Source organism: Sus scrofa, chromosome 6 (genome assembly GCF_054392235.1).
Source record: "Sus scrofa isolate SSC_HxYL_T2T_F1_AM1 chromosome 6, Sscrofa_HxYL_maternal_Yorkshire_Landrace_v2.0, whole genome shotgun sequence".
NCBI lineage: Eukaryota > Metazoa > Chordata > Mammalia > Artiodactyla > Suidae > Sus > Sus scrofa.
The window spans coordinates 102,333,679-102,347,994 of NC_139388.1; the positions used below are offsets into that span (position 1 = coordinate 102,333,679).

At 47.4% G+C, this 14,316-nt stretch overlaps 1 protein-coding gene across 21 annotated transcripts in view; it reads left to right on the forward strand.

Moving 5' to 3' along the window:
- The window catches only part of PIEZO2 (piezo type mechanosensitive ion channel component 2), a 303,672-nt gene that overhangs the window by 216,470 nt on the left and 72,886 nt on the right, over positions 1 to 14,316 (forward strand). For 9 of the 21 annotated variants that reach the window (XR_014807529.1, XR_014807532.1, XR_014807533.1 and 6 more), the window contains 5 exons: positions 1,561 to 1,734; positions 10,853 to 11,052; positions 11,665 to 11,825; positions 13,401 to 13,577; positions 13,856 to 13,981. Coding sequence is in view for 15 of the 21 variants with exons in the window: in XM_084964034.1 (XP_084820160.1) it covers positions 1,561 to 1,734; positions 10,853 to 11,052; positions 11,665 to 11,825; positions 13,401 to 13,577; positions 13,856 to 13,981 (838 nt within the window). In the remaining 6 variants the exon portion in view is untranslated. Of the gene's footprint in view, positions 1 to 1,560; positions 1,735 to 4,293; positions 4,336 to 10,500; positions 10,534 to 10,852; positions 11,053 to 11,664; positions 11,826 to 13,400; positions 13,578 to 13,855; positions 13,982 to 14,316 lie in introns of all 21 variants that reach the window. The other 12 variants (XR_014807528.1, XR_014807530.1, XR_014807531.1 and 9 more) reach the window with 2 other exon arrangements.

Genomic DNA, 14,316 nt, shown 5'->3' on the forward strand with positions numbered 1-14,316 from the left:
CTTTTCTAATTTGCTTTTGTAAACTATTAAAATTTGTTTAGCTATCTCACTAGAACTGATCATAGAGCTGAATAGTCAGAGGTGGCTAGGAGAAAAGCTTGAAAGGAAGGCTTCCCATGTATCTAGAGTAATGCACCTTTAACAAATATTTTTGGCCACACCCACAGCATGTGGATCCAACCCACGTCACAGCAGTGTCAACATGTAATCCTTTAACCCCTAGCCCACCGGGGAACTCCCAATAAATATCTCTTGAGTGCCTCCCATGGGCCAGACACTGTTCTGCACCTGAAGATGCAACCAGAAGCAAGAGAGACAGAGTCTGAACTGTGGAGTTTACATTCTATGAGAGAAAACAAACCAAAAAGCCTACTTAAGGTCCATACAAATTGCAAACTCCAAAAGAAAAATAAGCTGAGGCAGTGAATAGTGTTGAAGCACTCACTATAGATGGAGTGGTCAGGGCAGGCTTCCCGGTAGAGGGGTCGTTTAAACTCCATGAAGAAGGAACTTATCTTTAGAAAAGCGTGTGAGCTGGGAATTGAGAGGAGGAAGACTATTCCAGACAAAGAGAACAGCAAGTGCAAAAGCCCTGAGGCAGGGCAGAGTTTGGTGTATATGAGGAACGGCGGCAAGGCTCACCTGTGGGGAGCATAGGGAGAGGTGGAAGAGGTCAGCCAGGTGCCTGGAGGTGCAGGGCTTGTAGGTAGTGATGGTTTTCCCTTCATTCTGGGTGAATTGTTTTAAAGTCTTTAACAAATCCTTGACTGGCAGAGAAAAAAATGGTGTATGTGGAGCAAGAGTGGACACAGTTGGATCGGCCAGCCAGCAGTAGCTGGGGTCCTGGTGGGGGAGGGTGGTAGGTGCACCTCAAACAGGGGTGCTGGAGCCAGCCAGGAGATGGGGTTGGAGGAAATGTGGACGACGGAGCCGAGCCGTGGAGGCACAGAAAGCAGGCAGGGAGACACGCCACGCTGGGCATTGTGCACAAGGCAGGTGGTTGTTCCATGGGAGACCTGGGTGGGAGGACAGCTCAGCTGCTTAGAAGAGTGGGGAAATCAAGAATACTGTCTCAAAAACACCTAACGTGAAATCACAGTGAAACAACCAATTTCCAGTAAACATTTGGTGGAAGAGTCCACGGTGAAGCCCAGCTATAAACGCCCACTTGAGTTGCAGGCGTAAAGACGGTGCACACATTCCCTGTCAAGGTGAAATTACCTGGGGAGACCAGCTCAAGGCTCATGGCTGAGCCTAGGTTGCGTCCACATCTGAGTCTAGCAGGAGGGGGGCAAGAACCAGGATGGTGTGGAGGCACAGCCAGGATCATTCCCGAGGACAGGCAGAAGGAGGCCAAGGTGGAGACGCAGCCCTGGACGCTGCCTGTGTCGAGGTTGTCGTGGAGCACCGGGCAGGCAGCAAGCTGGACTGGTGGAGGCAAAGGCCACTCTGCCATGTGGGCAGCAGGCCGCCGTCAGTGGTGGGGCGATGGTGGGTTACAGGAGTGTGTGGCTGCCCTGACAAAGGGGTCCTTGCTCTTCACTCTGCTTGGCTTTGCAGGCTGGAGGACCTTGGCTTGAAGCAGTTCACCGTGGCTGAGCTCTTCACTCGCATCTTCATCCCCACCTCCTTTCTGCTGGTGTGTATCCTGCACCTGCACTATTTCCACGACCGGTTCCTGGAACTCACTGACCTGAAGTCCATTCCCAGCAAGGAAGACAGCACTATCTACAGGTGAGCCAGCCCAGGAGGCGCCTGCTTCCTGCAGCCAGAAAGGCAGCCTTGATCCCCCCCAGGCATCTAACTCAGCCTATGAGCATCAGCCTGGTGGTGAGGGGGAAAAATGAGAAAAATGGGGACTATTTGATGGGCACTTTCTGAAATAGTTGGGATTGGTTTATGACTGGTTCACACAGTGGTCTTGTTGGTTCAGAGCAGCTGCTGCAGACAAATTCTCGAGCAATGGTGACGTGTATTTTATGTCCAGGCAGGTAGAGATATTTCTAGGATATTTATAGAATCTGGCTAATTGAGAAGGTGAATTTTCTGTCACACTAACAGGCAATAAAGAAGTTGCTGTGAGTGAGTGCGTACTGCAGAATTCCTTGGCTAAAAAGAAAGAACCTGCCATCTACTACTAACTAGAATGACATTTAAGCGAAAAACAGAGGCAGCGTGTCTTTTATCAGCTCCCTTCCCATGAATAAGCACAAATTGTTTCCCAGCGGCAGACGGGATGTGGCGCTCCCTGGCCACGTGTGCTGAAACCACAGTGGGCCGTCACTTACCCCCTATTTGTTCTGTCACAGGAAAATTGCAGGCATTCGTTTAATGAATGCCAATACTGATTTTCCTCTCTCCTCCACATAATAGCCTGTGATTCAGTTCCTGGAAAAACACATGACGAGCACGTAAGGGAGCAAAGCACTGGATTAAAAGGAGCAGAGACGCCACTGTTGAAAATTCCCCTTAGCTCTTTTTCAAGGGGAAGAATGTATCCATCAAAAGAAGATGACGTGGTATTTCATCAGGCACTCGGTGGTGAAAGAGCACACTGCCCTGTGGTCTGCTGTGCTAGGGAGTGGAATTATGGAAAACTGAATTTGTTCTGCAGGGTTCCCCTTAAGTCTATAGAACATGATCTAATTACATGGGTTCTGGAGGAGGATGGCAACCTCAGGTGAAGATGTGTTTTCCCTGCTTCTGCTGCGGCTGCAGCTCTTACCCTCCACGCCGGGCGGGACAGAGAAAGAGGCCTGTTCAGTCCTCTGACTGCGGCTCAGCCCTCAACACCCCCTTGACAGTTGCTTCTCCAAGGAAGGGTAAAGGGTGAGGTGAGAGTGTGTGATGTCAGCCATCTGGGTGGTTTAGGCACATGGGATAATTTTTGGCTCTGTGCAAAGCAGCCTTCTGGGAACTCAGGGAATTCAAAGGACTCACTCGAGTTCAGTGTTTTGGGATTTTGTGCAAGAGTTTCATAGAAAAGTCTCCAGATTTCAACTTGGGAAGTAGGATAGGTATCCCATCTTTTTAGCAACTCCTTTTCACTGTAGTATTTTCCTTAATGGTAATTTTCACCTAGAGCCTGAATAAATGGCTACGTTAAGATCAAAATGGTGAAGAGAAAGATATTTTCAGAGCTGGGATAGAATGGCTCTTTAATAGATGGTTTATAGGAAGAGACTCCCAAATTGGGGGTAATTGATGTGTTTTACCCCTTCATTTGACCCCGGTGCTGTTGTTTCTGTGAATAGCCAGCTGTTCTTTTCCTGTTTTCTCCATTGTTTGTGTGCTTTGGGTGGGCACTGGAGGCAGATGTCTGAAGTCTATAAGACTATATTAGTCTTACAGCGTTTATGAAGTTAGCATTATGGAAACATTTTATGATCAACATAAGGAGAAACTATTATTATTTCTAGGTAGGCATTCTCAGGAACACCATTTCATTTATATATTGAGAAAACCTATACTAGCATGTAATTATAATGTAATTATTACACAGTAGACACTAAATCATAAGGTACTAAATATCCATCACTTATGTAAACATCCATCACTGCAGTTTGTCCATAATTTTTTTTTAGCTTTTTAGGGCCTCACTCGAGGCATGTGGAGGTTCCCAGGCTGGGGGTCCAATTGGAGCTACAACTGCTGGCCTACGCCACAGCCACAGCAACAACAGATCAGAGCCACGTCTGCAACCTAAAGCTCACGGCAACGCCAGATCTATAATCCACTGAGTGAGGCCAGGGATCAAACCCGCAACCTCATGGTTCCTAGTTGGATTTGTTTCTGCTGCACAACGACGGGAACTCTAGTTCGTCCATAATTTATATTATAAAGTGCTCTGATGCCTATTGAAGTAGAATGACTTTTTTTTTTTTAACTTCAGTTTAAGAAAACCTCGAAGACAGTACATTGAATACGGATACTCAGGAGGATGTTCTTTTTTTAATTCTGGGGAAGGAACGAGAATTAGTCTCCTAGGCTGTATTTTATTTGGTAAATGTACTCTGAACATCGACACCTGATAGATTTTTGATAAGGCGTGTGAGCCGGGGAGGGAGAGGGATGGGGCGGCTTTGCCATCAAGCGTCTCCCGACTCTTGATTCCATATCGCTGCTGAATCCTGTTGTCTGTACCCTTCTTCAGGGCACGAACCGTGTCGATGACACTGGGTGACGCAGAGCTTGCAGGACAGTCGTCCTGTTCTCTCTGGCTAACAATCTCCTCTTTCTTTCTCCGACTGTCTCCCTGTTGCCACTGCGTGCCACCTTGTGCTTCCCGCGTAGCCATGCCAAGGTCAATGGGCGCGTGTATCTAATAATAAATAGGTGGGTACTTCAATGTTTTCTCTCTTGGTTTCTTTTTTATTAATGGTCACTTGGGGTGTTAAACAACTGTATTACCTAGTAAATGAAAAAATGAAGTCATCAGATAGCAGACGTGGGCTGCAGGTACGCTCGTGGATGTATTTTGCAAACCCACCCATTCGGCGTCTGGACCGAATGATGCTGCCAGGTGGACACGGAGGGGGCCGCGGTCTTCAGCTGGCGCTCGGCTTTGGTCTTGGTTCAGACGTGTGTCCTATTGGTGTCACTCTTTGATAGACGTAGTTCCAGGCTTGCCTGAGAGCTCTCAGCCCTCTTGCACACGTCACTGGGAGCTCAGCTCAAGAACCAGCACCTCCACAAACCTGCCGGGCACTGCCGACGTCCCGCTGAGCGTGACCTGAATCCGCGGAGCACTGGCCTTCGGCCGTCCATCTGCCTGCCTGTCTTATCTCCCCTGCCCAAGACCTCCGCCCCTCAGGCCTGGAGTCCCTGTAAAATCCACCACGGGGTCCATGTCTCACCTACCTTGGGGGCTGCACCATTAGTTGACCCCCTGTAGATACTTCTTGAATGCATCTATAACTAAAAGAACATTAAAACATCAATTTCTTTAAATATACCTCTTTTTGAAAGAACAACATATTGAAGAACCATATTTTGCATCATCAGATTTCACCATGTATTCGCCTACCGCAAAAAAACCTGCAGAGCTAGGCACAGCCTTAGGCAGACCTCACCCAGCTGGGGAGATAAAACATGCCTGTAACCACACATCATAAAGTGAGCTTTCATACGTGCTGTGTGTACTGTTATCCTCAAGTGCCCCAAGAGGACAGAGAGCAGATCCTTTGAGATCTAATTTACCAAAACTCTTCTTACTTGGTGAAGTAGGTGAATTAAAATATCTGGTCCTATGCGTGATGTCATTAGTATCAAGTCAGTCATTCAGGTAATAGAAACAGGCATTTGGCAATAAATCCAGGTAACAAAATAACTCTTGGGAAGATCCATTGCTTTTCTAGTCCAGTATCTTCTTGAGGCTGAGAGCCAAATAGGAAGCCTTGGAGACAGGGCTTCCAAGGAAGTGTGAAAACTTATATGCATCACGATACACATCCCAGAGGAAGAGCAGTGAGTCCTGGCTGGTTCCCTTTGGGACCAGTTTTGTTGACAGCCTTAGAGGGAGAAATCAAGCCCAGGTATATAGCTTATAGGCAGAGAAGTGACCTAAGGATGCCAGCTAGAAAACTGAGCAGTTATGTCAGACTCATCCCTCTGAACACGAGGAGCCGCCCTCTATTACTCATAACATGTTTCCCATTTGCTCTGAGAGGAGGGGGCTAGAGCACCAAAGAAGTCAGGAGTCAGTGTGATGGGCTCTGCCTGAGGAGGCTGGTTCACTTGGCCCCCATGCCTCCGGCTTCTGCTCCATGGATTAAACCAATCACAGAGCAAAAATATTCAAAAAGAAAAAAATTCCAGGTGTTCCTTGGTGGCTCAGCAGGTTACGAATTTGGTGTTATCACTGCTGTGGCTCAGGGCACTGTGATGGCACAGGTTCAATCCCTGGCCCGGGAACTTCCTCATGTCGTGGGTGCTGCCAAAAAAGAAAAAGGAAAATTCTAGAAAGTTCCCCAAAGCAAAACTGGAAATTGCCATGTGCAAGCTACTATTGACAGGACATTCACATTGCACTAGGTATTTTAAGTAGTCTAGAGATGATTTAAAGTATAAGGGAGGGTGTGCAGGTTGTATGCAGATATCACGCCGTTTTATGTAAGGACTTGAGCGTCCATGGATTTTGGTGCCCAAGGAGGTCCTGGATCTGATTCTGAGGGACAACTGCACAAGCTTTGTCCCCATTGTCCCAGACTTTCCTATTGAGGGAAAGCCTATGCCCGTTAACCCAAGCCACAGGCCAGAGAATTCACTCAGAAGTTCTTAGAAGGACCTAGAAGCAAAGTCATGTAAAATAATTAAGACCTTGAAGCACAGTCTTCCTTCCAGTGGAATCTCTCATTTGTCTGAATGTTGACCTTTTAAGAAAAGCCAGAGCTGTGCCCTAGGGGACATGTTACCCAACAAACCCACCCCTCACTGGGCTGCACGTGCTTCTGAGTCTGCATGTGACATGTGCCCAGCTTTGAAGGGGCTTCTCCCCATTAAAATGATAGGGTGCACTCTTTTGTTTAGTAGATAAGCTTTCTTTTTCCCTGAATTTATTTATGCTCAATGTGGTTTTATAAGGAGAATCCTATGCTGGTAAATGTGACTTCTGGATGAAAGAGGAGCCATACTTACATTTGACTTCTGGGTTGGTGAAAATTTAGACGTGCCCTTACCAGATGTGAAGGAGGGGTTATTGAGGACAGTGGGTGACTGATAAATTCTGATGATGTGAAAAAATGGCAGGAACATTCCAACTGAGTTTGTAAACGACTGATGTAGAATTTTTAAGAGGAGTAACAATTATTTCTCCCACATACACACAATCTAGCGCCATTACACCCAGTCCTGCCTAGTAGATTTTTTTGGAGGCATTACTACCATACACATTTAAGATGTGCTATTAAGTCAAATCAAATGCTCATGGGTGAATGCAGTCTTCTGAAAGTGCTTTTGAGGTCTAGAATATAATCTTAGAGAGTTTTAAAACTTCCACTTTAAACATTACTTACAAACACTACAAAATTGCATGAAAGTTCCTTTTTTTCTAATGGTCTAATGAATGGGCTGAGTGCAGTTTTACCTTAGAGCAGTTACACATAAATGGATTTAGACTGAGGGAGCTTGTACAGTGATAGAATTTCCATTTTCTTTAATGGAAAGTAGCTTAACATGTGGCTTTTCCAAGTCAATCCCTAGTACAGAATTAAACTTCTGTATTTGTGTCTTCAGTTTCACCTAAGAATGGCTGTCCAGTGCATACACGTCATTCACCAAATTCAGAGGGTGACAGCATGCCCCAGGTAGGGCGAGGCTGGGCTTCTGCCCTCCCCAGAGAGTCCTCAGAACTGTAATTAGAATACAGTGATGTAAACACACACTAGGAAATGCACACGCGGACTTCCAGAGCTGTGGAAGCACGAAGGAGAGTGGGAGAAGAGGCCAAGAAATTCACCTGCTCTGTTAGAACCCAAGAGAGAAGCGCCATATTTAACAGCCAGAAGGTTAAAGTCAGAGCCTGAATCAGAATAAAAGCAAGGCCAGAATGCCAGGCTAGGTAAAGAAAATGCAAAGAGAAGGAAACGGGTGCCCTGAGGGGAAAGACAGGCAAAATCAAGGGATTTAGGAAATTGGGAGATGGGGGGTAGAGCCAAGAATGCAGTTAATCAGCTGGAGAGTTTGGATCCCAATATGGAAATCCTCCAGGGGGAGGCGCTAATGTGCACGTGAGGCTCAGTGGAGGATGGCCGGTATCCTCAGTGCCTTTGCTGGGTATTTCAGGGATTTTTTTTTTTTTTTTTTTTTTTTTTTTTTTTTAGTGGAGTACACATTTTAATTTAGCTTTGAAAAGCGAGGATCGCTTTTTAACATTTTAGGGGGGCACATATCTAAGTTAAGGTAACAGGCTTTCCCGGGCAGCTGGACCCCAGCCCTGTAGCAGCAACACCCCCCACCCCAGCCCAGCCATGGTGGAGGGAGGGGCAGGGGCCTTGAGACCACTGGGGACAGATTCCCCAGGGAGAAACATTTGCACTGATCTTCTGAATGGCCATTCTAATTCCCAAGCCTGCTAAGGAATGGGCTGACCACAGAATCAGGGTCCAAATTCAGCGCCTTCCCCTGCGTGTGTGGTCCCTCACAAAGCCATGCTCTGATTCCGCCTCTTCCTCGGCATGAATTGATGATACAGAGTATCCAAAAGTATGTGAACATCTGTCCTCAGCAGATGCTCCCTTACTCTGTGTTCCCCAAGCACAGGGTGAAGCATTTAATGGAAATTGCCTTCATTTTCACAACATCCCAGAAAGTAGGCACTGTTGGTGCATTTCACAGATCAGCAAACTGAAACTTAAACAGACATGGTAACCTAAAAAGACATGGAACTCTGCCAGGTCACCTTGCTAGCAAGATGTTGAGGCTTGAATATAGGTCTTTCTGATCCCCCAGAGCATGCTTTCAACATTGTTCTACATTGCCTCGGAAAAACGCTATGAGAAAAATGAGAGGAGCCACACAGGTGTCTTTTTAAAATTATAAACTCTGACAGCGCATTGAAAATACTTCCATCTATCCACATTATATGCATGCAGATTTTCTCAGTGAAATTTCAGATAGCAAACGCCAAGGCTTGTAAGTGATAGGTCGACACATGCTTTTCCCCTTTTCCTTTTTCTGTCCTGTGGGATGAGTTGGGAGGTCAGGCTGCTCCAGAGGAGAGCAGTGTCTCTGCTTCCTCACGAGGAAGATGTCACTGGGGATGAGCAGCGTTAGACCCAGAAACCCCCCGCCTGCCCCCGCTTCACTGTGACAGCTTTCCAGACGTGGGCCTTCTGGGCTTGCCTCCAAAAGGTTTCCTCTATTGTTCTTAAATTTCTTTGTTCCTTGATGTCCCCCCAATCTACAGGGCGCTTTGGGGGCCTCACAGCCAGAGAACTTTTTCTTACGTAGCCATCGTGGCAGCCACGGAAACAGCCTCACCGCTGCAAGTGTCCCACCATAAATAGAGCTAATTATTGCAAAGTTGTTTTCTTTTCGGCATCAAGTCACCACAGGGCCAAGGGAGATGACAGAAATGGCTGTACTTCCACCCCTAAGAGTGGTGTTACTTTTAGGGTAGCTCCTGTCTTAACGAAAGCAGCTTCTCACTTGTAAAATGCCATCCCCTGCCAGCCCTGAAGAGGACATAGAAATGTGGACAGTTGTGTCCCACCTGGCTTTTACCTGAATGGAGTCCTATGACCGAAGCAGGACAGGTGGACCTTGAGAGTTGATGTACAGAGTTGCTTAGGAGATAAGGGACCACAGTTTCGAGAATGAAACTTTTGGGAATGTCCCCAAACATGGAGGGTGAATTGTCTAGCTTAAGAGAATAAGAAAGTATGTGTTGGTGTAACTTCTCCCACTACCCTCGGAATGGTCTTTGCTCATTAAAATAACGTGTATCTGACATTCTTTAATTTCCTTGCCTGACACCCTGTTAAAAAGAATAACTTTTGAAGGATGTTTTTCTAAAAGTCTAAGGGCAGTGCAGGGTCCTTACAACAGTGATCCAGCATCACCAGAGTATTAGATATAAAACCAACAAGTTGCATATGAGCTTAGTTTTTTATCTAGCCAAACTTCCTCATTTTGTTTTTTTAAAAAAATGAATAAATCCCAAGAGGTTAAATAATTTACTCAGAGTCCACAATGATACAGATGCAATAACAGAATTAAGTGTCCATCCCGTTACAACCAGGCTGAAATGTACAGGGTAATTACTGCAACTGGAGAAGACTACCTGTATTTCCAATAGATTTTCCCCTAATATCTATTTTATTGCCCGCAATGGTTCCTTCAGACAGTCATTTGAATATGAATAAAAAGACACACTTTTTTAAGAACATCAGGGGAAAGATCATACTGGTTATTATCTGCCTCCCGGACCACAGATAAGCTGCGCCCTGAGGGTTGGTCTGGGCTCAGCAAGGCTGCAGCGCCCTCACCAGGCTCACACGCGACTCCTCAGGAGAGCTGGTCCAGCTGCTCACGTGGTGCCAAGGATGGGGTGCGATGCAGGCTTCTTCCCCCTGAAAGCTTAGCATCCATTGTGTGGGCTTCAGATGACGGCAGGATGGGATAGATCTGTTCAGAGGCAGGCTGACCTCACACACTGAGATTTTTTTTTAAAAAAATCCTTCCTTACGATGAGAATGACTTGATTCCTGCAGGATGATTTGCTGTGTTAGCTCAAGAGCATGACTGATTGCCTCTGCAGTGTCTGCCTTCTGTCCTTGACAACCGCAGCCCCGCCCACCCTCAGAGCAGCGGCCAGGCTTAGGGCTCCAAGCACGTGGTAGCTGCCACCCTGGAATGCACTTGGCGCTAGGACCCTCTGCACCCGGCCTCAGGAATGCAGTAGTGGATGATATGTAGCATGATTGTGATCTCTGACTTTTCCTTATAATTCTGCTGTTCTCATCTCCTTTTTTTCCTTTCTATTTCAATTACTTTGAGCAGCATCAAGAAAAAATTACCAATCCACCAAAATGAGTAAGTCCCCCTGTGAAGCCATGAAATGCTTGCTCTACACGATGCCATTTCATGCTTCTACATCCTAAACTCTGACCATTCTCTCCTGCGGGAGGAATGTCAAGTTTGGGTGTCGATAGCTCTCATGACCGACTAATCACTAGAACCTGAATCGGAAGAGCTAACAAAACCTAACGGAGAAAGAGCTTTACAAACTAAAAAGCGAGCAGATGCTAACAAGCCCACATGCCAGGCTGGCTAGTGACTTCCATTTGTTCAGCCCCCTCTCTTGCGCCTCCTGGCACCTCTCCCACCCTGACTCGCTGCTCTCTGCCAACAGGCTGGCCCACCCCGAGGGAAGCCTTCCAGACCTTGCCATGATGAACCTGACCACCACCCTGGAGGCGTCGGAGGCCAAGCAGCTGGCCGGGCCCGAGGAGGAGAAGCCGGGGGGATGCCTCGCAAAGGCCAAGAAGGGTGAGCTCAGCAGAGACAGTGAGGACGAGGAGGAGGAGGAGGATGAAGAGGAGGAGACGTCAGGTAAGCTGCCCATCCCGGGACTGCTCAGAGAGGCTAGCCTTGAGGACTTTCATCCAGACGAACCGTGACAGACCCTCCAGGTAGACACACCACCCCAGTCGGCAAAACAAGATACCCTGGCTCAAAGTGGGAAGCAGAAAGTGACCAATCTGATTGTGAAAATCAAGTTTCAAATGAGTCTGACCGCACTGGTGAGCTGGGTCATACAGACCCTCAGTGTCCATTCTCAGCCGGACCATTCCAGGGCGGCTGGCCCTTAAGGACACCCTGTTTGGGCAAGAAAAATGTGATGCTTAATATTCAAGGGAAATGAGGGAATTAAAGCTTGGCCTTCAGAGTAAATTAAGGTCAAAATTAGGTCAAAATTCTTTTTCGCCCAAGTTAACAGAAAGCTGAGTGGAAGCAGCCTGTCCCCTGTTCTCAGTTGTCACAGGCCATGGGGCTCTTGGGCCACCCTTCCTGCGGACTCTGTCCTAGAATTTGCCCACCAGCCTAATCTTGCAGCTTCCCACTCTCCTGATCCAGACATGCTGCAAACAGTCACTACACACACACACACACACACACACACACACACACACAAATGCTCCTGGTGGGTCTCCCGCCCTGCAGATCTGAGGAACAAGTGGCACCTGGTGATGGACCGCCTCACAGTGCTGCTCCTGAAGTTCCTGGAGTGCTTCCACCGCCTGCAGACCTTCCTGTGGTGGGTCCTGGAGCTGCACGTCATCAAGGTCGTGTCTTCCTACATCATCTGGGTGTCCGTGAAAGAGGCAAGTGACACTGCTGCCTGCTGCCTGCCCGAGCAGAGCCAGAGTGCGTCGCCCCTTCCCTCCCAGCCGTCCCTGATGCTTTAAACACAGGACACAGAGTCTGAGGTGGGCATACACGTGACACCCAAAAAACCAAGGGACCGCTGTCCTGAGAACAGGGAGCAGATCCAGGACAGAAGGAGCCCCCGGCTCGTGCCTGACAGCATGGACCTGGCACGAAGGTTCCTGATTCTCATCTATTGTGTAGTCGGGTGTCTGAGACAGGATCCTGTGTAGGAATCTACAGCCAGAAATTCTCTTTGGGGGAAACGGTAACCTTCCCGTTCATGCTACCAAGGAAACGCAGGTTCCAAAACTTGCTAAAAAGAAATCTTCAGCAGTGATTGGAGTTTCTGGAAGGAGACACAGAGTCTTTGAACCTTGTGGTAATTGCACTTCTGTTGTCTCCCTGGAAAGAGGAGTCATCACTCAGTCAGCAATTATCTGATATTTACTGTGAGAATTGCCCTTCTTTCCATTTATTCAACAGATAACTTTCATGTATGTCTAATTTCCCTGGACTGTTTTTGAGTTGGTGACAATTCAAAGAGTTTTTGCCCTCTAAAAATTGTCAGGAATTACTGCGTATAATTTTTTAAGTTAAATAATAATCCTACAGCTACAATACTGTGAATCTGAAATGTCTCACCAGTAGGTAACTAAGGGCTGAATCTTATTTACTGTGAATTCTGCATCTAACCTGGAACTTTCTGCCTTTGCACACAAACCGTCTGAAATGGACAGTTGATCGTGGCCAGGTGGCGACAGAACGGGAACCAGTCTCCCTGTGACATTTGTAGCAAAAAATGACACCTGTTCCATTGTTAAGTCACCAAGTCTGTACATTAACTAGAAATAAATCCAGCCTAATATTTATATTAACTGAGAACAAAAAAGTAACAGCATTCGACCTCTAACTGTTTAACTCTGAAAACGGTTAAGAATGAGTGGACACCTCCCCTCACCCTGAAGCTCCAGGCGGGCTGAGGAGCCTTTGTGGGTCTTCTCACAGGGACCTGCTCACCTCTGTAGTTTCCCACTGCATGTTAATTGATGTCCTCTGGCTGCACACCTAACCTGTGTACAGGACCTGTATCTCACACCCAGGGCAGTGTCTTGCACGTGCCAGGGACTCAGCCTGTGCTGAACTGAGAGGAACCAACTAAATCATGTTACCAGATCTTGTAGATGTCATGTTGTCATGTCCTGTATTTTTGTCCCCATTTCTTTCTTTCTTTCTTTTTTTTTTTTTTTTTTTTTTTTGGTCTTTCTTTTAGGGCCGCACCTGTGGCATATGGAGGTTCCCAGGCTAGGAGTCCAATCAGAGCTGTAGTTGCCAGCCTACGCCACAGCCACAGCAATGCCAGATCTGAGCCTCGTCTGTGACCCACACCACAGCTCACGGCAATGCCGGATCCCCAACCCACTGATCGAGGCCAGGGATTGAACCCGTATCCCCATGGATCCCAGTTGGGTTCATTAACCACTGAGGCATGACGGGAACTCCTGCCCCCATTTCTGACTTTCTATTTTCAGGTGTCTCTGTTCAACTATGTATTTTTGATTTCCTGGGCTTTCGCTCTGCCGTACGCCAAGCTGCGCCGTCTGGCTTCGAGTGTCTGCACTGTCTGGACATGCGTGATCATCGTCTGCAAAATGTTGTATCAGCTGCAAACCATCAAGCCTGAGAACTTTTCTGTTAACTGTTCCTTGGTGAGCCTCAGAGACGGGGCCTTCTTGCCAGCCTCTGGGGACACAGGGAGACTGTGGGGAGCCCACATCCCCAGTACACTCTGTCTGGGCTCTGTCAGCCTGGCAGGTTGAATACGCCCTGGCACCCATCTCTTCTGATGCTGGGCTTCCCCCCCACCTCGCCCCGTGAAGAGGGTCTTCCCTGCCCACCCCCATCCCTTTGCAAAACTGAGGGGCACGAATCTGAATGTCCCTAGTCTGCGGGTCCATTTCTTACTCCCCTTTTCCCTTCTTTTCAGCCAAATGAAAATCAGACGAATATCCCCCTCCACCAGCTGAACAAGTCTCTGCTCTACAGCGCTCCCATCGACCCCACAGAGTGGGTCGGCCTGAGGAAGTCGGCTCCTCTGCTCGTCTACCTGCGGGTAAAGCTGCCGCCCTAAGTTTGTGCCTCTGTGGAGTTCATGTCTGGAGGCCACTAATCTCACCTTTGATAGTAGCCTCATCCTCTTTCATGGTGCTTGCAGTTACCTTTGAAACAAACGACTGACATGAAAATCAGTACCACGTTGTGCTCAAAGGAATTCAATCAAGTAGTTTGAGATTAATAAATAAAGTATGCCAGACAAATTCACTGGATCATTATAGAATCACCCAGTGGTTGAGGTAGATTGAGATCAGATGCTGAAAGATGTCCAAAATCTACTGTTAAGTTGAAAAAAAAAAAAGCAAATTTCAAAGCAGCATACATAATAATAAG